Source organism: Vicia villosa, linkage group LG5 (assembly GCF_029867415.1).
Source record: "Vicia villosa cultivar HV-30 ecotype Madison, WI linkage group LG5, Vvil1.0, whole genome shotgun sequence".
NCBI lineage: Eukaryota > Viridiplantae > Streptophyta > Magnoliopsida > Fabales > Fabaceae > Vicia > Vicia villosa.
Window position 1 is genome coordinate 151,953,741 of NC_081184.1, and position 23,200 is coordinate 151,976,940.

Genomic DNA, 23,200 nt, shown 5'->3' on the forward strand with positions numbered 1-23,200 from the left:
GTGTTAAGCAAAGATTTATATTTTTCTGTAGATATCCTATTATACAAGATACTTCGTATCATACAATACTACTAGTCGAAAACTAAAAGTTCTAATGATAATTTGTCAAAGACTAGATTAAACGCCTTGCGAAGACGATTGGCGTTAAACAAGTATACATATGTTGTATTATTTCTCTTCATTTCAGAATAAAATAGGTTTTCGCCTCTTGTTTGTTTGCATATAAGTTAATCAGTTTTTAGTTTCATTTTTCTACAATTGCTAATGAACTGTATGCACTTTGATTTTGAGACTGATTTTGTTACTAAACAAGCAACATAATTTGAATAAAAAAATTATACAAAAAATAGTATATGGATGTCTCTTGCAACAGGATTTTATAAGCTGAAATACTTTTAAGACGTCGAGACCCTTCTTCTCGGGGCTGATCTACGTCGAGAGCGGTTTGGCGACGCGGGTGTATCTTGTCCATCTCTAGTTTCTCCTCCTGCTGGTTTTACATGAAAGGAGTTCTTGATCTTCCGCCAATTTAAGCCCAAGCTTAATGAATTCTTTGGCTTTTCTTTGTTGCTTAACTTTTTATACTCCTCTTGCAAGTCAAAGTAGTCATTCTGCAGTTCAACCATCTTGGACTTTACATTCTCGAGTTCTGCTTTGAGTGTTTTGATGTCAATAGTTGCAGATATTTGGTTTACTTCGTGTTCTGAGTTGATTCCACTTTGTGCTGGTTCCTTCTCTTGCATTGCTGCCCTCATCTTTACTTGCTCCGCAAACAAAACCTGCGCCGTATACTTTGGTTCAGGTGACAGTTTCTAAACTGAATTTATAATGTAGGAAGCTAAAATAACTGACAACTAAGTTCCAGAGATCCAGGAAACTTTACCTGGACAACAGTTCTTAGAGGCAATCTATCATTCTGTGCAGCATGTAAGCATGCATCAAGTGAAAGTTTTTCACTGTTCATTATTTTGCAGAGTCTTCTACGGTCATGGTCAGTCAGTGAAGGATGGGTCTAGAGAAACGCCAATATCAAATGTCAAAACTTTGTTTTGAATTGAAATCTCTTTTATAACACTTGAAACCTGGAACACAAGAAAATAAGCATTGAAAGGCTAACCTTTAGGTAAGTGTCAATGGCTCTATATAGACCATCATCAAATGATCGAGTATGTTCCGGTAGCAGTTCAGCTAAGACATGGAACTTTGTAATTGAAAGATTTGGATCCGTTGCAACTTCAGCTAGGTAATTATCCAAGAGCCTACTTATATTGAATTTTCCAGACTTTTGTTGCTGTTGCATATGCTGTTTTTCGTGCATCAAGAAGTATTCAACAATTCGTTGCACTACATCTATGTCGTGCATAGTGCATTCTTCAGGTGAATTAGACGTGCTGCGAATTAAAAAGAAAATAATAGAACAAAGAAAAAGATGGATATTAGTGTCGTTAGTAATTTTATTGGGGCCTCAAAGAATAGGAAAAATGAATTGAGCATACTCACTTGACCATGATTCCTTGATCTCCATATTGATATCTAGGAATTAAAAGATCATTCACCTCAGCATCTTCTAACACCATGCCAACTCTCTTTTCGAGGTCAGAAATGAGAGCTGGTGATACCGAATACATCATTGCCATCTTTAACATCTGCAACAAAAACTTACATGGGACAGCTTCTTGTTGAGGAGGAATGATGCTTATTAGGCTCTCAATAATAGTTGTTTGCTCCTTGCTATGTCTAGTGCTCTCTTGTTTCGTCGTGCTAAATAAAGTGAACTGTAGATTACTTTTCCCATACCCGTATCCTTTTACCCCTTCCAACTCCTCATGCATTCCTGGTAGCCATCTCTTGGCATATTGCATAATACATTTACCAATGGTCTCTGACTTGATTCCCTTTGCTCTTATCGCTGAGATTATCCGCATAAAATGATCAATGCGGAGATTGGCCATATCATCGAACCACCAACTATCTTGACTTGATGCTGCATCCTCATCTGTGGGCTCATTTTTAGAAGCCTTCCAAGCTAAAGAGTCGCAGCATCTTCTAACAATTTGAATGTTTTCAGCCCATGGAGAGAGATTTTCGCAAGATTTCAGAACAGTAACCGTGTCTTTCCATGAAGAAAGCACGACAAATGTGAGGAAAGCTTCCGTCTTGGAAATGAGATTGCCATCTTCTAGCTCTTCAGTCATCTCGAGGAACTCTGATGCACATCTTAGTGCAGCTACATTATCTGAGTTGAAGTCTATCGGGAGACCATAACAGAATTTTAGAATGGTTTCAAATGTTTCAGATCCACCTGGAAAGCTTTCAAGCTTGAGCGTATTGCCAGAATTTGAGTTCCGAGGCTGAGCTTCCAACCTTCCTATGTAGCCGCATTTTGATATCAAGGGATACTGTTACACGAAAAAAGTAGGCAACATAATAACAATTAAGTTGCTATATGCAAAGTTTGCTTTCTTTTTTATCTTTACTTTCAGTTCATACATTTTAATTGCAACAACTTGACCAAGCTTTTACTCTAATCTTGTTTTAAAGAAAATTTGCTAAGGTAACGTAAAGGCATTTTTTATTTTATTTTTTTCTGTTTTGCTTGCTTTTATGAAGGATTCCCAACTCATGTCTGATGTTCTGTCTACCTCCTTTAGGGACTTTTTTTCCTTCTTTCCCTATCAAAAGGGGTGGTGGGAAAAAGACGCATGGACACACCACACGCGCACGCACTCACACACACTAGGAAGAAAAGAGTAAATGGTTTATGCTCTATGGACAGAAATTGTACTCTTCATCCGTCAGTATCAATCATTGATAAGAGAGATTACTAATTCAGACAGTGTTATGATGATATCACTATCTTGTCCTTCATGCACACTGCTGATGATACTATTTGAAAGAATTTTACCGAGATAAATCAGAAGATCAATAATTTTCTACATTTATAAGGCTTTATGTTATGATGTTTATCGATACCTTGTGTACATTATAAGTGGTTTCCTGGACCTCAATCGAATAGTCAGTCGGGATTCGAGGAGCAACAAACCTACAAAGAACGGAAAAAAAAATCCTTCATACAAAAAGAACTAGTGGTAATTACTACTTAGCCTCAAAGCATGGGGGCTAAGAAGATAAAGTAGGAGCCATGGAGGAGAACCATCTTTGACTAAAATATAAAGGATTATATATCTGACAGTACCTTGAACTTTCACTTTTGATGCTATCAGCTATAGTAACATGTTTGTTGGGAATAACTATGCTTTTATCCGAAACTTGATCAGTTCTTTCAGACTGATTTTCCGGGTCTGGTGCTTGGGCCACCTGAAGTGATTTCATGGTGATTCTTGAACTAACTGTAGCAAGCTTGGGATAGACACTTCATTTTGATGACTATAGCCTAAATGATATAAGAAACCAGACATGTTCGTTATATTAATGCTAAGAACTGTTCTGTGGTCAGTTTAGAACTGTAGTTAAGACGGTTGGTTAGTTGTTTCTTTCTTTCTAGGCCATCAACTTCAATTAAATTCTATCATCATATATGGAATGCTATAAGCTGAGTCATGTATACACATGCTACGTGGTTTTCTCTGTGTTAAGTGGTTTTGTTTGATTTGATTTGATTTGATTTTTCTCTTAAATGAAATTATCTGTACATGTGTGTATTATTATCATTTATTTTTCTATTTAGTTAATGAAGATTGAAACATTTGAAATTAAAGGCTTTCATTGTCAGTAATGAGTAGTGCATATGTAAGCATTTGCTGAAATGGTACAAACTTATATATAAATTAGTAACATTTTTAACCTTAACATAGCAACATCCATATCTTGTTGTTATGAAGGATCTGGGCCATCATTTGTTCCTCTTAAGCCATACAAAGTGCGAAACAATTGGTGAAATGTGGTGTGGCTCACAATACTATACGTGGTTATTTACATTCAATTATTTATGTAGTTTCCTTTTTATCCTAAAACTATGAAAATGAAGTATCAATATAAATAAGATTGGTATCTATACAACTTAAGATGTAATTTATTAACATACACCAAATCACATCTTATTACCACTTTTATAGGATGTTGGAATGTAATGGCTTATTATTCTTTTTTTTAAAGGAGTGGAAGCCCGGTTAAAGAAGGCAACAGTTCTTTAGAGGATGTGATGCATCTACAACGATCAATAACAATAGTATGAGCCATTGTATAACTTGCTCAAAAAGTGATCTCATTTTATTGTTTGGCCCTACTTCTCTTTTAAAATAGAAGATAAATCAACAAAAATCAGGTCAAACGGTACCTAACTCTCGTGTGTGTGTATATATATATATATATATATATATATATATATATATATATATATATATATATATATATATATATATATATATATATATATATATATATATATATATATATAGGGGACGACTCAGGTGAGAACACTTGGTTATTATGAGAAATGAGAACAATGAATCATGACCATTAAATTTTGATTTTGTTGATTTTAATGAACTGGATTGGTTTCTCTTTCTATGTTGATTTAAAATAAATATTAAGGATCCTAGAAAGAGAAACCAATCCAGTCCATTAAAATCAACAAAATCAAAATTTAATGGTCGTGATTCATTGTTCTCATTTCTCATAATAATTAAGTGTTCTCACTTGAGTCGTCCCCTATATATATATATATATATATATATATATATATATATATATATATATATATATATATATATATATATATATATATATATATATATATATATATATATATATATATATATATATATATATATATATATATAAATAAAAGCTTGTAATGTTCCAATTCTAATTAAATTCTCCATTCATTCATTCTTCACTAACTTATCATGGACAATAGATTTGTTGTTATGGTATCATAGCTTGGTTTCGACCAACTCAGCCTTGTATCTCTTCAATGGCGAGAAGTAGAAACAACAACAATCCAAACAACAATGGCATGAATTCTTCTTCAAATCCAAATCTTGCACTAGATACATATTACATTCATCCACCAGAGAATCAAACTATTGTGTGTGTTACACCTCAATTGGGAGGAGATTTTAAAAGGAGAGTGATTTTTAACAACATGTATGTTTGGTTCATAAGAGGAGGGGAAGGATTTTAAAATCAAATTACCTTTTTAACCTTATAAATATTTTATTTGTACTTAATAAAAATAATTCTAAATAACAATAGTATTGAGTAAATTTCTCCAAATAAAAACTTGTTTATTCATAAACTATACTATAACGGTAAACAACAACACACATTAGTTGAACTATAGATCTTCAACGCAAATCAAACCATTATCTAATCTTGATGATTCATCTAATCCAATAAAATAATTTCTATAATTATAAATAGATAAAAAAAATGTTAAAAAAATTAGACAAATAATATTAGACTTAAAATCTTTATTTATATCATAAATTATTCATAACATAAACATACTATATTGCTATTATTATTAATAGTATAATAAAAAAACTTTATTACTACTTTCTCCGTTCCTTTTTAAGTGTCGTTTTAGAAGATTTTTTTTGTTCCTATTTAAGTGTCGTTTTATAATTTAATGTTATAATTTGTCATTTATACCCTTATTTTCTTATTAACTCCACCTTAAACTTTTCAATTAGTTATTGGAAAAAGAGAGTTTATGATTGAATTTATTTGGAAAGAGAAAAATAAATAAGGGTATACTAGGAAAAGTAACTCTAATAATCCACTATCTTGGTTGAAGAGTTTTTTGCTAAAACAACACTTAAAAAGGAACGGAGGGAGTATTATATATTATAAATAAAAACTGATATAAGTATGTTATTATTATAAAAAAAACATAATATAAAAAAGGGAAATTCAACAAAATGATAAAAAAAAATTCACTTGCGAGCAACAACGCATAAATAACAACTGCACAATAGAAGAAAAATAAAACGTGAGATAACACAGAGAAAAAATTAGTATTTAATAATTCAATAAGGACAATCTTGGAATTAAAAAAATAATTGATGATAAAATAGGGAAAATAATAAAATTTTCATTAATGAATCTTCCCTCTCTTCCAAATCCCTCAAATTTGGAGGGGAGCAAAAAGTGAGTCTATGAGGAATTTTGCTTCCCCCCTCCCCTCCCCTCCCCTTATAAAAAATGAACCAAACACATATATTTATAAATATCCCCTCCCCTCCCATCTATCTACTCCCAACCAAACGGACCATAACAAAATCACACACTTGAGAGAATTCTTTCTTTCCCACTCACATGTATCGCACTCAAAACTACCATCTATATAAAGCCCCCAATCATTAGCAAATGATGACACAAACTATCCATCAAGATAATTTTGTGTGTGTTGTAACTTATTTCTTCTGCACTTTACTTATTTCTGTTGCTAACTACTCTAAACTTAGACTATGAATTTATTCAGTTTCTGAAGATACTTCCAAGAAGCGAAAAAGAAGTCACAATACACAATTCAACCCCCTCTTTCTTGTGTTTTTTTTCCCTTTCGTTCAGATCTATAGAGAAAGATATTATTTTGCGACCTTTATTACAATGCATAAGTTTGTTATTTATACTAATCTAACAATAATTGTCAACGACACTTGAAACCTTAAGTTTTGACATGTATCCTTTTACATTCTAACGTGTTTCCACATGTCTTCAAGGATATAACTGCCTAAGAACCAAGTATTTGTGCTAGTAATTGCTTTGAACTTCTCAACTGCCTTCAAGAGAATTTAATTTAGCACTTGTCGAGACATTCCTTCAAGACTGAATCTTAGACTTAAAAATATACTAATTCCTATACACCTGGTGACCTTGTCGAAATCAATCCTTTTTGTCGAAAACCCCTTTTGAAGATTTTGGACATGTTTGGATGAGAGAGTGTTCCTAATCTTGTGGATCTCTTCTTGAGATTCTTCTAAACAATTGCTTATCACGCTAGTCGAAACTACTTTTGTAGACGTGTGTTCCTCTTAAAGCTTGTCAATAAATGCTCTTTAACACTTACCATTTTCTCAATTTCCAAGCTTACAAGATCATCTCCTATTTTTTTTCTCATTCATTTTACTCTAAACTGATTCAAACAAATCAGCAAATACTGTTTGTTTTAGATTTTAATTTTTTTTAATTTTCAAAAATAATTTTTATAAAAACGTTGTTTTTAAATATTACAAATTTTTTATATTCATTATTTAAAAATTGAAAAAAATTAATTTTGACATCCTCTAACATAAATATGATAAAAACATATTTGAAATCATAATTTTTTTAAAAAAATTTATATCTCAAAGATGATTTTTATGAAAAACTATTTGAAATAGCTTCAAAATTAAAGAATTTTTAAAATTTTAATATTAAAAAGTAAATTCAATAAAATACTCAAAATAATATTTTTTTAAATAATTATTCAAATTAAATTTTTATTTTAAACTTTTATGCAAAAAGTTTACATAAAAATATAGAGTTAAAAAGTAGTGCACTGACGGTGTAAAATAGTTTTACACTGTCATCCAATAGGGAGTCATGAATGTGCCATGTTATTAAAGTTTTTTTTAAATAAAAGAATGTTTTAATTAGATGCATGGTGGTGATTGGTTGTCAGTGTAAAAATATTTTACACTGTTAGTGCATGACCCATTTTCTCAAAAATATATAACATCATAAAAATCATTTTTTTTAAAAATTAAAATAAACGGACTTTCCATTAAGTAAGGGTTAAAAGAACAATTAAAGAAAGAAAGGGGACGAAAAGGGTAATAAAAAAAGTTGGCATGATGCGGTAGTACTCAACGTGGTTAGCGGTTTCGGCTCCCATATATAAATACGACTCAGTCGGAAATGGCGTGTATTTTCTCGTCATCTTTCATTTCGTCTCTTTCTCTTTTGTTTCCCTATTCGTAACACATTTTTCAGAGATTCATTCAGATCTCAAATTTCATTGATCGAGAACAAACCATTTCTCATACATGGCGACGGTTTCACCTCTCGCCAAATACAAGCTCGTTTTCTTAGGCGATCAATCCGTTGGTAAAACCAGCATCATCACCCGTTTCATGTACGACAAATTCGACACCACCTATCAGGTTCCATAATCCTCTTTTTCATTCATTCTCTATCGCGATTTTTATTTTGGTATGGTTTATACGGTGAAATCAAACTGGAATTGAATGCGTTGATTTTCTGTTGATTTGTTATTTATATCACAGACAATGACGTTTACGATATGCGTTAATATATGTGTATGTTTTACTATCACGTGAATTAATATGAATTAGTATGATTTTGATCAATGATCACAAGTGATTAATTAGAACTTTGGATGATTAAACTGATCCCTAAATTTTCATTCCGCCAGCTTTTTTAAAAATTCATTATTACTTTGAACATTTGGGAATCAGGAATCCGTGATTTGAGTATGTGAAACCCTTGAATGTGTAGAAGAGCTTGAAATTCCTTGATAAGTGATTTTCAAGGTCTTGATTATTATAGCTGTGTGGATTTTTAAGAGGCTTGTAAAATTTCAAACACCTTATAATGCTTGTCATTTTTATTAGCATTCACACTTTCTTTATTGATTTTCATTTCAACATTTGCATTTTTCTTTTCCAATGTTGCTCAGTTGCTTACGAAGTTTTTGATCATATAATTTCAGGCTACTATCGGTATTGACTTTTTGTCAAAAACAATGTACCTTGAAGATAGAACTGTTCGTTTACAGCTTTGGTAAGATAAGTTCCTTTTCAAATCATAATGTAGAAGCTCAGTCTATTTATATAGATTTTTTATTAAAAAAACTCTGTATCCGGCCCTAGAACCGACTAATCCAAGAGAGACCAATCCCACCACACACTTGTGTCTCATTTAAAGCTCTGTATGGACTGATCCAATGTAGGAGTTGTTAGCACCTAACGGGATTTGAACCTGAAACCTATTTATATATGTGTGAATTTTTCAGAAGTTTTTTAAGAGTGCACATTACTACATGTGTCGTAGCTGTATAGGTATTTTTTGTTTCATCTTTTCTTTTTACTATATCTGATCTTAGTATATTTAATTTCCAGGGATACTGCAGGGCAAGAAAGATTTAGAAGTCTCATTCCGAGCTACATAAGAGATTCTTCTGTTGCAGTTATTGTATATGATGTAGCTAGTAAGTATAATGTTAATTTCATTATCTATTTAATTGATGTTTTTTTTATCTTTGCTGATTTTCTCTTGATCTGGAATTAGTTGACTGAGTGTGTTGTTCGGGAAAAAGGATTTTGTATCAAATGAATGCATTCTTCAATTTATTGGTGTTTTGAGTGAGAGTGACTGCTCTAATATTTTCTAGAAACACAATTTGTTTTCATGACTCATGAGAACATCTCTCTCCCTCCCTCCCTGGACGCGTGTGCCTGCAGCGTTCAAGCATACGTCTGTTCTCTTACGACTTCTTTATATCTGAACTATTTCCATATTCGGATCTGGAAGTTATTTAGCCAGTACAATGCTCATTTTCCAGATAAATAACAGCATATTTAACTTCAATTTATAGTTATTAGCCCTAAGTAAGCTGTTCTAATGTAGACAGGCAATCATTTCTGAACACTAACAAGTGGGTTGAGGAGGTGCGTCAAGAACGCGGCAGTGATGTTATCATTGTCTTGGTTGGAAACAAAACTGATCTTGTTGAGAAAAGGTGAGTGCTGAGTTACTAGTTCAGTCTTATATATTCACAACCTGTTCTCTGACTGGATATGGTTTAGTTTTTGTGGAATATCATATGGGAATTTTCATATTATGTTTCAATGCATCTTGTTTATTTGCTCAAAGTTTTGGTAAAGAGATTGTTACCATGTTCTTAATAGTTTTGATATGATAGAATTGGTGTCTTGCAGTGGAGTGCCTAATAATCAATTCAATTAATTAATTCATTAATTTCATCAACGAAGGTTGATCACAATCAACTTGGTATTATAATACATTAATTAAACAACACTTAAAATATAGAGGATCCTACTAAGACTACTTTATATCGATATCTATCATATCAAAACCCATACTTGCAGTGAAGTTAATATCTACAATAATGGAGTTTCTTTTTAATCTAGAATACCAAATGTCTGGCAGATTAAATACAACTTCAGATACTTAAATGTAAATTTTTTTAGGGTGTGAAATATGTATTAATATTTACTAGCATTATGATGTTATCATCTAATTTTATATTAACTGGTAGCTTACACTTTGTGTTTGCCTTTGAAGTTTCAAGTATCACAATGTTACATTCTAATTATTTCTTACATGTTCGCTTTGTTACTTAACAGGCAAGTTTCTATAGAGGAAGGAGATACCAAGTCCAAAGAGTTTGGAATCATGTTTATAGAAACTAGTGCAAAAGCAGGCTTTAATATCAAGGTGAAAACTAATGAAATTTCATAGTTACTTGATCTAGTGTTTTTGGTTTATTAGAGCATGCTCCTATCCACTGTATTCTATAATATCAATGTGCAAAATGCTTATATGATTAACTTCAAATTCATGACCAACTATTCTTCAATTTTGAAGTATATATTTTTTCCCATGTTAGTTCTTGTTTCCTCATTGTTATCTGCCAATGTAAAATTGCAGCCTTTGTTTCGGAAGATTGCTTCTGCCTTGCCAGGGATGGAGACTCTTTCTTCTACAAAACAGGAAGACATGGTTGACGTAAATTTAAAACCCACAGTGAATTCATCCAATACAGAGCAGCAAGGAGGAGGTTGTGCATGTTAAGAGGAGATTCTCCTATGAATTAGGATATATACAATTCACTGAGCATAATACTGGGAATGACCTCGTAAATGTTATGTGAAGCTAGAGGAAAGCATGCTTTCACATCAGTGATCGTCAGTTAATTGGTGCATGGGACAAACTGTGGTAATGTTTTGATGCGTGACAAAAAAAGTTTGATAGTTATTTTTTCATTTGTTATGCAATTAGTCCCTGGATGTAAGAATACAGGTAATAAACAAGCCCTCTAAATTCTGTCTTAGGTGTATGTTATCTTCTTTTTTTTCCAAATATTTCATAATGAATGATTGAATGCATGTGCAAGTGCAAGGCCAGAAATATATAACCCTCCAACAGACCCCTTTTACTTTAGGACACTCGCGATCACATGAAAAGCAAAGTTGCATACTTTGTAGGGATGATCGAGGATTTTTGGATTTTTGGTGCTAACTTGAAAATCAACTAATCTGAACCAAGCAAATCTATAAAATGAGCTGTGTGCCTGTGTCGGGAAATCAGATTATATTTTGTTAAGCTTAAAACTAACAGTTTTTTTTTTATTTCAATAATATGTCTTATTTTCAGCTTGATTATATCCAAATTTATTGATCAACCTCATTTTTGCATCATGCAAGTGTATTATTTGAAAAGTTATTGCAACTACTTTTAATAAGCTCTGGAATAAAATGGCATTATCTTTGTAAACATTTAAAATATACATTAACTCGGTAAACTCAAATGAACTCAATCACAATTAGAATGTCTATCAATCAAAGAAGAAGAAAAATAATCAGAGCACGGTGTTGCTTTGCTAAAATTGGAATTTATATTGTGTTTGTTGAGTTTAGATGAAAAGGAATGTTTGAACCAGGGTAGGACCATACTTGAGAATCAAACTAGTTTAACGAGAACAGTTGGTGGAAACAACAAGAAGTGAAAAGGATAGGAATTTTGTTTTTATTTTGCGTGAATAATATCATGAATGATGTGATAGGACCCAAGTCCTTAACACACACCTACCGAGAGGGGGGCAATTTTCTCCACAAACAAGGTAAAAGGATTTTCTAACTTTTTGGAGGGAAAAGTTATAATAATTTTAGGCAAAATGTGGATGAAATAAAAAAAATATTTGTATTGATTTTGGAGAGAAAAATATGTAAGAGATAGTTAATCAAGAGAGATAGAGAGAAAGTTAAAAAGATAGAGAAATGAAAGTTAGAGGATCCGCACCCACAAGCGAAAGTATTTGTTTACTCTACCTTACATATAACTCTAGTTTTCGAGTTAAATGGTGGTTTGTGAATCACAATCATTCTACCTTGTATATGTTTGATTATGCAGTGAAAAAATTTTATTTTGAATTATTGATTTTTGTTAAAGTGATTTTGATTAAAACTGAATTGAATTTAAAATAATTTATGTTTATGCATAATTAAGTTGAATAATAAATTTTAATATAAAATTTATATTTAGTCAAATTTTATAAATTAAAAAATTAAAAAAAAAACACTAAATTTTAATTTACTATCTAGGGGTATATGAACTAGAGAAAAACTTGCATTAGGAACAACCAATAAAAAAAGAGAAATTTTTAAATTTATTTAAAATTTAATTTTTTTTTAATTGGATTCATGGAGTGGTTGTGATTGAGTAGGAGAGATAAAAAAAATATTTTTGTTTTTTAATTAATAAAAATTTGTGATTGGCTTTTTGTAAAACCATTTGCTATGTTTGTGTTCATGCAAATATTTTTCTATCAACTAAATCTTTAATCTATGTATGTTTTGTTAACTAGGATGCAAAATTTAAGTTGCACGTCATAGTCGTCAACCTAACTTATAAGCCCACAAACCAAAGATTTTACTACTTGGAGGCGACCGAGACAACAAAAATTCCTCTACTTAGTATTTCCGCGACTCCAACAATAAAAGAGAAAGTATTTTAACGACACGCTTGAGATGCGAATCATACTCATGTGATTGTGACCCACGCAGCATCGGAATTGCACAACACTAGTAGTCACAAAAAGCTAAAAGGTAAGACAGAGAGAATCATTTAAAAACGAAAAAAATTAGATTAAAAATGGAAAAGTCGAAAGTACTACTACTAATAAAGAAACTACAAACCACAAAAGGCAAAACTGAAATTTAGAAAAAGGAAAGTAAAAAAAAAACTTTAATACATTTTAAAATAAGCGATTAAATAAGTGATTATTTAAATAAAGAAGCACGTACACCACCTTCCGTCAGCAAAGCAAACACAATGCAGTTTGCGACGGTGGAAACTATGAATCATCAATTAAAATAGTGGTACATTCATTTCAACACCCAAATCGCATTTCATTTCATTCCTTTCTCAACTTTCTCACACATTCCAACAAAAACGTCGAAAACTCAAAACCAGATCAATTTTCAGACCAAACTCAAAGTTAAAACAAAAACAAACAAAAACAATGTCCCACTTGATCAAACAAAACAACAAACCCTCAGATTCGTTCTTCCCAGGTGGTCTTTTCCTCGACACTACAACCCGTCCAACATCTTTCATTACCTTAATTCAATCTTCTTCTTCTACATCCAATTCAGCCACTGTTTCATGTTTTTCTTGGGGTATCAGAAAAAGGGTCGGTACCGAGATTCTGCGGCTGGAAGGTGGCATTAATGGTGGCAGTTGTTTTTTCTCGTCCTTAAGTCTGTCAATAAACGGAACCAACGCAGATCATAGTCATAGATACACTCGAGAATCCAATGAAGTTTCGGAGCAACACGAGAAAAAAGTGGAACAAGATGTGTATCAAGAGAAGGAGAGTATTCGGGTAAACGGATCCGGTGCTGTTAACATGACCAAACATCTCTGGGCTGGTGCTTTTTCTGCCATGGTCTCAAGGTCTTCACTTCTTAATCTCTAATTATCACTATGCAATCATTAATAATTGTTTTACCTTAATCATATGTTTTATGGAAATGAGTCATGTAATCTGGAGTTTTATGTTAAGTATAAGTTGTGTTGATTTTTCAGGACTTTTGTTGCGCCACTTGAGAGACTTAAACTCGAATACATTGTTCGTGGGGAACAGAAGAATCTTGTTGAGCTCATTCAGACAATTGCAGTTTCTCAAGGGTTGAAAGGTTTTTGGAAAGGAAATTTTGTGAATATTCTTCGGACCGCGCCTTTTAAGGCTATAAATTTTTATGCCTATGATACATATAAGAATAAGCTGGTGAGAATGTTGGGGAATGAAGAGTCCACAAATTTTGAGAGATTTGTTGCTGGTGCTGCTGCAGGGATTACAGCTACCTTGCTCTGCTTGCCCATGGACACGGTGAGTTCAAATTCATGGACTTCAATAATACTTTTTTTTCTTGATATGTGTTCAAAGTTTCTTTGGATTATGATGCTATGACATGTATGATATGATGGAAATTGGTTCCTGGCTGTAATTGCATCACATAGTTACAGTCTCGGTCGTCTAATTTGATATTTATATTTTCTCGAGGATGCTCCTTGATTGTAGGATAGTCATTGTTGAATAACAATAACCTTGAAACTTGCATCATGTTCTATTAAATAAAAAGCCCGTCTTTAAGACTTGGAACACATAAAAGTTGTAGTTGTATTCTAAGAGCGATTTCTTTCAGATCAGGACAGTAATGGTAGCACCTGGTGGTGAAGCATTGGGAGGTGTAATCGGTGTCTTCCGCCATATGATCAAAACGGAGGGCTTCTTTTCTCTTTACAAAGGTTTAGTACCTTCCATTATCAGCATGGCACCTTCCGGTGCTGTCTACTATGGTGTTTACGATATTTTAAAGTCGGCATATCTACATTCGCCTGAGGGAATGAAAAGAATCCAATATATGAAAGAAGAGGGTCAGGAGTTGAATGCTTTGGAACAACTGGAATTGGGCACCGTTAGAACTTTATTATATGGTGCTATTGCTGGTTGTTGTGCTGAAGCTGCTACATATCCCTTTGAAGTTGTAAGGAGACAGCTTCAATTGCAAGTTCAGGCAACTAGGTTGAACGCCCTGGCGACTTGTGTCAAGATTGTCGAGCAAGGAGGTGTTCCTGCTCTCTATGCAGGATTAACTCCCAGCTTATTGCAGGTATAATATATTTTCTTGAATATATAAATACTTTGTTCTATGCCGCAAGTTGTACATTAAATTTCATGTAGTTGCCTATCTGAACCGTCATCAAAATTTGATAATTTATGTTTCGACTTTGCATTTTGGGCCTTTTTTTATCAAAGTTGGAGCATGGTTCATCCATTTTTGACCTGATGGTCTAGATTATGTGACCGCATCAAATGTGTGATTCCATTACCACAGTGAATCGGGATCCATGCAAATAACAGACGTGTAAAACTGTGTTCTTGAGTATGAAGGATAACAATACCTATGAAATTCCAAGGGCTGTCTATCTATGCAATCCAAAATGCTTTATAATGTAATTGTAACTGCTTTTAATATCACACAAGTGATTAGCCATAATTCGTCGACAATATAAAACTTTTCCCTGATAATGGATCGAATATCAAAATTAAACTCATGTTTAAATGTGTTCTTTCAATTTTGTGATTTTCAGGTGTTACCTTCTGCTGCTATTAGTTACTTTGTATACGAGTTCATGAAGATAGTTCTCAAAGTAGAATCGACTTAGATAGATTACCATACATGCAATTCAAACAACAGATATAGTTTGATCATTGAGGATGAGAGTTTTCTCCACTAATGTATCGGCATCATGGACCTGAGAGATTTGGCTGATTATTCACACATTTTATACCGTTGGATTATGCAGCTGACAATGCTTTGATGAATAGGAGACTCCATGAAAAGATCATGAAACTTTGCTTCTTTTTTTTTTTTTATAGACAAATGTTAATGATTAGTTCATTAGGATAGGATAATCTGTTAGTAGCAGAAATTTAACTCTGCACCTTGTTCACAATACTTCTTGAGTGTCTAAGTCACACCTCTAGGCCACACCTCTAGGAAAACATGTTGAAGTATTTTATATTCTATTTTATGTTGGTAGTTTTGGATGTTTGGCTGATATGAGTTTACAAATTACAATTCATGTTATGAAATATGAATATGACTTTTACCTCAGATATATTTTTTATTCAAACACAGCTCTTAGCTTGTTTGACAGGTTTCTTTTGAAAAAAAACAACTTTTAAAAAATGTTTAAGTAAAATGATTTCATAATTTAATTTTTAAAAACAAGTACTCCATCCCATCTCTCTCGCGTATAAGATCTGTCACTCTATATAAATTATTTCAATTTTTTATTTCAAACCAATGCGAGACTTGAGATTTGTTCAATAATTTTAATTAAGTATTTATCTATTTGTGTAAACAACTTTAGTGATGAACACTTTGATTACCTTAATTAGTTTGATATTCTTAAGTTAAGAACTCCTTAATTAGTTTCATTTCTAGGGACACATCAAATCGAGGTAGTTAAATTAGTTTAAACTCCTTAATTAATTTGAACATGAAAAAAAATGAGGTAATTGGTTCATTCCCTAATAAAGTGACCAAATTAACTAATAACAATTTATTATTAAAAAATATATTATAAACTAATTTGTCCCCTAAACAAATTCAATGTGTTTCAAGTAAACAAAATTAACCACTAACAATTTGTCTTTTAAAAAAATATATTATAAACTCTAATTTGTCCCTTAAACAAACTCAACGTGCTTCAAGTCAAGCTCAAGGTAAAATATTGAATATTTTTAGCATTTATCTTTCAAACTCAAACATACCTGCAAAAATGTTTTACTACAAGATTACCAACTAAACAAATATATAACTTCTTAAAATGGACTTTATATACTATGTTCATTAGTATAATTGATTTGTTTACAAACAAGTTGTTACAAAATAATTGACATTTTTTATTTTGCAATGGCATATATTAAGAATTTTTCTTTGGCCACCTCCCTATGGGGGTCACCCCCAGCGAAAATTCCAAAATACCCCTGTTTCGGAAATGAACTTCCGAAGCGCTTTTTTATTTTAAAAAATTTCCTTAATTCGGAAGTGCATCTCCGAAAACACCCCATGGGGGTGTCTTCGGAGATGAACTTCCGAAAACACCTCATGGGGGGTGTCTTCGGAAATGAACTTCCGAATTATGCAGAAACTGTGTTTTTTTTTATGTTTTTTCATAACAGTCTCGCATTTTAATTAAACGCAAACGCCAAATAAAATAAGCAATAGATAAACTGAAAATACTAATATGATAAATAAACAAAAAAAAATACTAATCCGATGAAAATAATATATACAAACCGAAAAAAATAAAAATAGTGTGCTAAAGATACAATCCGATAACAAAAAATATATAAACCCGACCACTACTGGGTGCCTAAACCTCTCGCCCTGAGACCTCCTCTGCCGCGTGTATGTCGCCGCACGGTCCGCATCAAGGACGATCATCTCCATCACCGCGACTTCCTCTGGACCGCCCCGCTCCACGATACCTCGATCCAACGCGTCCCGCACCAATCATCGATATCCGCTGGCAGATCGGCATGAGATCAATGGCGTGATCATCCTCGGCCTGCTGGTTCTCCAGGATCTCCTCGTGTGCTGGCCTAAGAGCGCCGGGAATGTCGGGTCTCAGAAGAGGATGTGACACCCGGTAGAACCATGTGACGTATCCCTCCTCACTGTGCCAGTCCTGGGTGACCCGAGTGAGACGGTACTCCAGCGGTACCACATGATCCTCCCAATGCTCCCATATGGCAGTGAGCTGCACTCGGGTCACAGTGTCGGGAGCAGCCTCAAAGGGTGACCTGGGTATCCGCTGCACGAATCCAAACTGACGCATGCACCGCTCAGGGAGATATCGAACCATGATGCCGGTCCCGCATGCCAATCAGCCTGAATATAGAGCAATGTCGTCAAAGGGGACAATCTGAGCGTAGTCGACGAACGGCCTCCAGGTGACGTCGTCGTGCATCGTGCGGTCCAAGTACAGACGATATGGTCCCACCGCATCGTTCCCCCTCTGGAGAGCGTATCTGGCGGCCCTGGGCATGGCGTCCACGTACGCAGGATCGATGTGAAAGCCGTGGATGCGGGAGAAGTAGGAGATGATCCAGCTCTGAAACAGAAACAAGATAATGTATTAAAATTAAATACGAAACATATATAAATAAATAAATACGATAATGTATTAAAATAAAACGTACCGTAAGCAGTGTGCAGGATCCGACCAACTGCCTCGTCCTCCAGTTGGAGGCCTCATTCAGCTTCTGGTAGAGATATGCCAGAGTAGCTGACCCCCAGCTCCACTGGTGAACGGTATCCAGGTCCATGAAATAGCGGAGGTAGGCCACGTTGACGTACCTGGCACTCTTGTCCACAAAGCATGCAGCGCCTACCACATGCATGTACCAGCACCGGAGAGCGCAGCCGCGGTGGTACTCCCTGAATAGGTCGTTATCCTCCTGCTCGGCCTCGGCCGCCGCGTCCAGGTGGAACTCAAAATAAGTGCTCAGTGTGGTGAACCGGACATGAGGCCCAGAAGTCGTGACGCACTCAAAGTGAGCAACCTCGTGCGGCAGGCCCAAATAGTGCATCATCCACTCAATGGCCTCAACCCTCTGGATCCTGGAGTGGTGCAACAGCGGCCCCCTAATAGGCAGGTGGAGAAGACACTGGACGTCATGCAAGGTGATCGTCAACTCCCCCACCGGCAAGTGGAAAGAAGACGTCTCCTTGTGCCAGCGCTCCACAAATGCCCCCTGCATGCCGGTGCTGATGGTGGTGTACCCGGTCATGCAGAGCCCGCTAAGCCCTGAACCTCGCACATGGTCGTTAAACCACTGAGCTGCTGGTTTAAACAGACCGAAAATCTTCCTGGAGTGGTTCACCATTTTCAATGGCTCTCTCTCCTGTTACAAAAAAAAACAAATAAGCGAGAAATAAACGGTAAAATTATAAAAAATGGTGACAAATAAACTGCTAAGTTAAAAAAAATACCTCTCCCTCCCAGATCCGCCGAGCGACGTGATCCTGGTAGCGAATCAGCAGGGAAGTGTCAAAAGGCCCTCCCGGATAGCTATCCACCTCCTGCTCCTCCTGCTCCTCCTCCTCCCCGACTGGAGGGTCAACATCCGGTATGACCTCCTCCTCCTCCTCCTCCTCATCCTCATCCTCCTCCTCTCGCTGGCGGGAAGAAGATACCCGAGCCAGCCTACTCCTAGAGCCTGAAGCAGATGAACTCTCCACCAAGTCCTGTGGAACGTGCACACGGCGTCCCCGGCCCCGCCCGCGTGTCGACGCCAACTGCGCCGCCGCCCGCTCGCGTCTAGCTGACGTAATCTGGGACTCCCTGCCCTGTCTGATGCGTGCTGGTTGGTTGCCTGACATGTTCCTGTAAACAATCGAAATCGATTAATATGCGAGACAAATGAAAAAACAAAAAAAAATGCACTTCTGATACAGTTCGGAAGTTCATTTCCGAAACTGGGATGGAGGTGTTTTCGGAAATGAACTTCCGAAACACCCCTGCGCAGAGCTTTTCTGCAACCTACAATGGCAGACCCCAAAATCAAACTTTAAACCTATGTCTACACATTCTAAACATCCTAAATACCAGTACCAACCTAACCTAATACATATTTTCCTATTTGTAAACACCCTAATATCAATTTTAAGCATGGATCTAAAACTCATAATGCTTACCGATTGAAGAGGTTGGAGTGCTTTTTAATGTAGTATAGGAAGCTTGTTGGAGCCTTTGATGTTGCCTTGGAAGTCTTTTAACAAAATTTCGCCTTTGGTGTTGTTTGATGTTGGATTAGGGTAAATGAATGGGGGAGGGGGAGTGTTCTGCTTAATCTGCAGAACGTGTCTTATTTCGGATGTTCATTTCCGAAATTGTGGTTTCGGAAATGAACTTCCGAAATAAGACAATTTTTTAAAAAAAAAAAAGGCGCTTTCGGAGATGAACTTCCGAAAACACCTTTTTCATGCAGTTCGAAAGTTCATTTTCGAAGTCAGGGGTAGTTTGGGTTTTTCACCAGAGGTGAACTAGAAGGTTGGGAGGTTGGCAAAGAAATTTTCTATATTAATCATATATTTTCCAGCATTAGTATCTAATTAATTTTAATATAAAAAATATTATGTTCTATATTTATCATTATGATAAATACTTTGGTGTCTTATGTTTGATTTTATTACATATTGAAACATAAATGATAGTATGTTGATGTAGAACACTGAAAACATTTTCAGTACATGAAAAGCAAAAAAATAGCACTCTAACCCAAGTAAATAAGAGATTGAAGTAATACTTTGTAAGTGTGTATGTTGAATCGTCCTTGAGTGTAACTCAAGGTCACACCTTTTATAGGAGAGGTTGTTATAACAGTCTTCAAGTTGTTTGATATGAAATGCGGTGGTCATTTGATGAAGATCAACAACTCTAATCAATAGAGAAATGTGCTCATGTGCGGCTCTTGTAAGTATAGAGTGCAACCTATGAGGGGTGAAATAGATTTTATGACTTTTTCTCGTTTTTAAGCGATGGTTCTTATGTTCTTTTTTTGAAAATATTTCGATGAATTTATGAAGTAAAGTGCAGAAAAATAAATGTAGAATGTAAAGAACACCCGAATATCTACTAGTTCCCCTTTTCAATTAAAGGTACATCTAATCCCTTCACACCTCGTGAGAGAAATCACTATGTTAAAAAATGTTACAGTCTCACACCAAGACTCTCTTAACTTTCTAACATAATCAAAAAGGCATGCCACCTCTTGATTTTACAGCACAAAGAGAAAGAACTATACTTTCTCTCTAACACACTTGTTTCCACAAACTTGGCAAATAAGCAACAATACAAAGTTATAGATATTTGAATAAGAGTTTGAGTACAGAAGAATTTTGATACACAATAAAATTCCAACAATTGTCTTCCCTTTCAATATAACAATTCAGAATAATAAACTCTAAGTGCTCAAAAAATTTATATTTGATATGAAAAAGTTATGTAGAAAAGTTTTCAAGAGTTTGAAAACTATGCAGAAGAATTATTATGAAAATTTGAATGAAAGAGGTCATTCTAACAATAAAAAAATTCTAATATTTATAGTGTAAAAGATACCTTTAGAAACAATGTCAACGTTTAAAGAAATGTTCACGATAAACTTGCAATGATTTGGAAAAAGTATGATGAACATGTGCAAATAAAAAGGTTTTTAAGAGCTTCAGAATTTTTTAATTTTCTACATATGAAAATCGATTTCCCTACCATGTCAATTGATTGCTATAGCTTCAACCTTCAAAAATATGGAACATTTAAAAGTGACAATCGATTGCTGAGGGATTGTCAATCAATTGCCTAAGGCAAAAAGTGAAAAATTTGGAATGAAAAATTGATTGTTGAAGGATGACAATCGATTGCTTGTAATGATGATTTTTAAAATGTGTTTAGCAGAGACATTGAACAATCGATTGTTGCCTCATGTCAATCAATTGAGTCAATGAAATTTTAGAAATTTTGCTAAGTTAAAATATATATATATTGAAAAGGATTGATGCAAACACATTAGGAATGATTTAGATGAACATGTTTGAGCACCTAAAGCTTATAGATTATGAATTGCATATTTGTACCTTAGATTATTCCACATATCATGATCAAGATCATCTTATGACAATTTGGGATTTCTTCAACCTTGAGCATGATCAATATTTTCCTTCTTTCCACATATTTGTCTTCATTAAAATATTATTCAATCTAGAAGCTTGACTTCACGATCTTCCTTTTTATATGATGACAAATTCATACTCATGTTTGTGAAATTTTCATAATACTCCCCGTAGGATGAGTGTTGTAACACCCTAAATCCAAACATACAATTTACAAAATCATCAAAGTATTTCTCAAAAAGAGTGTCACATTTTTTCTGCATAAAACATCTTCCTCAAATTATGATTAGTAGCAGTGCAAATTGAATAATTAAGAAACACAACTCCATTTTCTCATCAAAATAGAATTCATTTCAACTCATAAACATTAGTTTAAGTAAACTTGACAACTCACGAATAAAATAAACAAACTATCCAAACCCAAGAGTTACACTATCAGAGGGACACAAGGTAGTTATACAACACGGATAAGAATAAATGAAGAAGGTTGTTAGCCATCTTGCACACAAGAAACATCTAAGAATACAACATTTTAACTTATCCAACATTTTCTCAAAGATCCAACATTTTAACTTATCATTTGCTCCATTAACCTTCAAAGCTTGTTTAGTGAACATGTTAATGTACTCCTTTAGATGGCCAATAGGTGGTGTGTTACTACTCTTTCCACCATCAAAGTCACGTGAAGGGGAAGGATTGTGGCAATGGGGAGACCGTGACCTCCTTGGTTGTTCTTTGAATCCTGGCGATTGGGAATCTTTGTCAATTGACGTGTTCATTAGAACTTCTATAGGTTAGTCGCGTTGCAAAACTTTGATATGTGTTTAAGTTTCATCGAAAATATTTTCCTAGTTTTCTTTTATGCAGATAAGTTGTGAGTTTTGTTGTTGTAGAAGGTTGAAGGTACCAATCAAAAAAATGTTCTTGTTAAGAACATCGAGCGGGGCTTGAGAGTGTAAGAAGAAGTGTCATGGAGGGGGAACTAAAACATGAAGGGAGGAGTCGAAGCATACAGTGAAGTAAAAAGAGTGGGCATTGGGGAAAATTAAACATGTTGCCAATGCAACTAAATGTGGTGGAGGAAAACGAGTTTCATGGAGCAAAGGTTTTTTTACATACAGTCCTTGCTTGGAGCGGAGGTTGAGGAATTAGTGGCTGGTGCAAAGAAATTGTTTTTGAAAATTATGGATCTTGCTGGAGAGGACGATCATTACTTATTGGAGAAAGAATTATTATAATGTTTATCTTGATCTCAAGTGATGATTAGATTTTGGTGGCTTTCAGACCACTAGATGACTCTGAATTAGTCATTGATAAAATAGCATAAAGAAGTTACAATTGCTCATAGTAGCAACTAAAAGTAGTTACACTAGGGCAACACAGGAGATTTTAGAGATTCAAAAGACGATTTTCACAGATGGAGTCATTATTTCGCATTAGAAAAGAAAATGATTGGTATATTGATGAAAAACACTGTGACGACACTTCTGATGCTAATGAGATGGTTCTCCAATGATAATTAAAGTACATTAAAAAATATTAGCATTTTGACTCTCAAATCAGCCAAAGATTGAGGTAACATGTTACAAGTGTGTGAGTCAAATGGTCCTTGGATACATGACTTAAAGTCATTAATATAAAAGATATTGTTGCGAGAGCGAGTGACAATTAGATGGTGTTCAATAAAATTCATTATATTTATTTTATCAAATTTATCTTTTTATTTATGCAATTTATAA

General features: G+C 34.3%; 3 protein-coding genes across 3 annotated transcripts; 2 read left to right on the top strand and 1 right to left on the bottom strand.

Annotated features, from left to right (window-relative positions):
• Positions 1-155: 155 nt before the first annotated feature.
• On the bottom strand, positions 156-3,471 carry LOC131607808 (BTB/POZ domain-containing protein DOT3-like). The gene is made up of 6 exons (XM_058879766.1): positions 3,197-3,471; positions 2,974-3,043; positions 1,501-2,399; positions 1,118-1,391; positions 884-1,012; positions 156-779 (listed from the first exon to the last, which is right to left on the bottom strand). Exons 1-6 carry the CDS (start codon positions 3,331-3,333, stop codon positions 396-398), a joined length of 1,893 nt encoding a protein of 630 aa, XP_058735749.1. The 5' UTR covers positions 3,334-3,471; the 3' UTR covers positions 156-395.
• A 4,386-nt stretch (positions 3,472-7,857) lies between these two features.
• On the top strand, positions 7,858-11,106 carry LOC131607809 (ras-related protein RABH1e). Its single transcript, XM_058879767.1, has 6 exons — positions 7,858-8,111; positions 8,681-8,751; positions 9,090-9,178; positions 9,598-9,709; positions 10,338-10,428; positions 10,642-11,106. Exons 1-6 carry the CDS (start codon positions 7,995-7,997, stop codon positions 10,783-10,785), a joined length of 624 nt encoding a protein of 207 aa, XP_058735750.1. The 5' UTR covers positions 7,858-7,994; the 3' UTR covers positions 10,786-11,106.
• Positions 11,107-12,886: 1,780 nt separating this feature from the next.
• On the top strand, positions 12,887-15,865 carry LOC131603231 (probable mitochondrial adenine nucleotide transporter BTL3). Its single transcript, XM_058875522.1, has 4 exons — positions 12,887-13,668; positions 13,801-14,104; positions 14,421-14,888; positions 15,370-15,865. Exons 1-4 carry the CDS (start codon positions 13,235-13,237, stop codon positions 15,442-15,444), a joined length of 1,281 nt encoding a protein of 426 aa, XP_058731505.1. The 5' UTR covers positions 12,887-13,234; the 3' UTR covers positions 15,445-15,865.
• The last annotated feature ends 7,335 nt before the right edge of the window (positions 15,866-23,200 follow it).

Excerpts from the sequence above, each read along its gene's own strand:
- LOC131607808 (XM_058879766.1), bottom strand. The coding sequence starts at position 3,333 with ATGAAATCACTTCAGGTGGCCCAAGCACCAGACCCGGAAAATCAGTCT. Across the intron at positions 1,013-1,117 it reads CCATTGACACTTACCTAAAG|ACCCATCCTTCACTGACTGA; the intron begins GTTAGCCTTTCA and ends GCGTTTCTCTAG. Across the intron at positions 780-883 it reads CTCTAAGAACTGTTGTCCAG|GTTTTGTTTGCGGAGCAAGT; the intron begins GTAAAGTTTCCT and ends TATACGGCGCAG.
- LOC131607809 (XM_058879767.1), top strand. The coding sequence starts at position 7,995 with ATGGCGACGGTTTCACCTCTCGCCAAATACAAGCTCGTTTTCTTAGGC. Across the intron at positions 8,112-8,680 it reads AATTCGACACCACCTATCAG|GCTACTATCGGTATTGACTT; the intron begins GTTCCATAATCC and ends ATATAATTTCAG. Across the intron at positions 9,710-10,337 it reads ACTGATCTTGTTGAGAAAAG|GCAAGTTTCTATAGAGGAAG; the intron begins GTGAGTGCTGAG and ends GTTACTTAACAG.
- LOC131603231 (XM_058875522.1), top strand. The coding sequence starts at position 13,235 with ATGTCCCACTTGATCAAACAAAACAACAAACCCTCAGATTCGTTCTTC. Across the intron at positions 14,105-14,420 it reads TCTGCTTGCCCATGGACACG|ATCAGGACAGTAATGGTAGC; the intron begins GTGAGTTCAAAT and ends GATTTCTTTCAG. Across the intron at positions 14,889-15,369 it reads TAACTCCCAGCTTATTGCAG|GTGTTACCTTCTGCTGCTAT; the intron begins GTATAATATATT and ends TGTGATTTTCAG.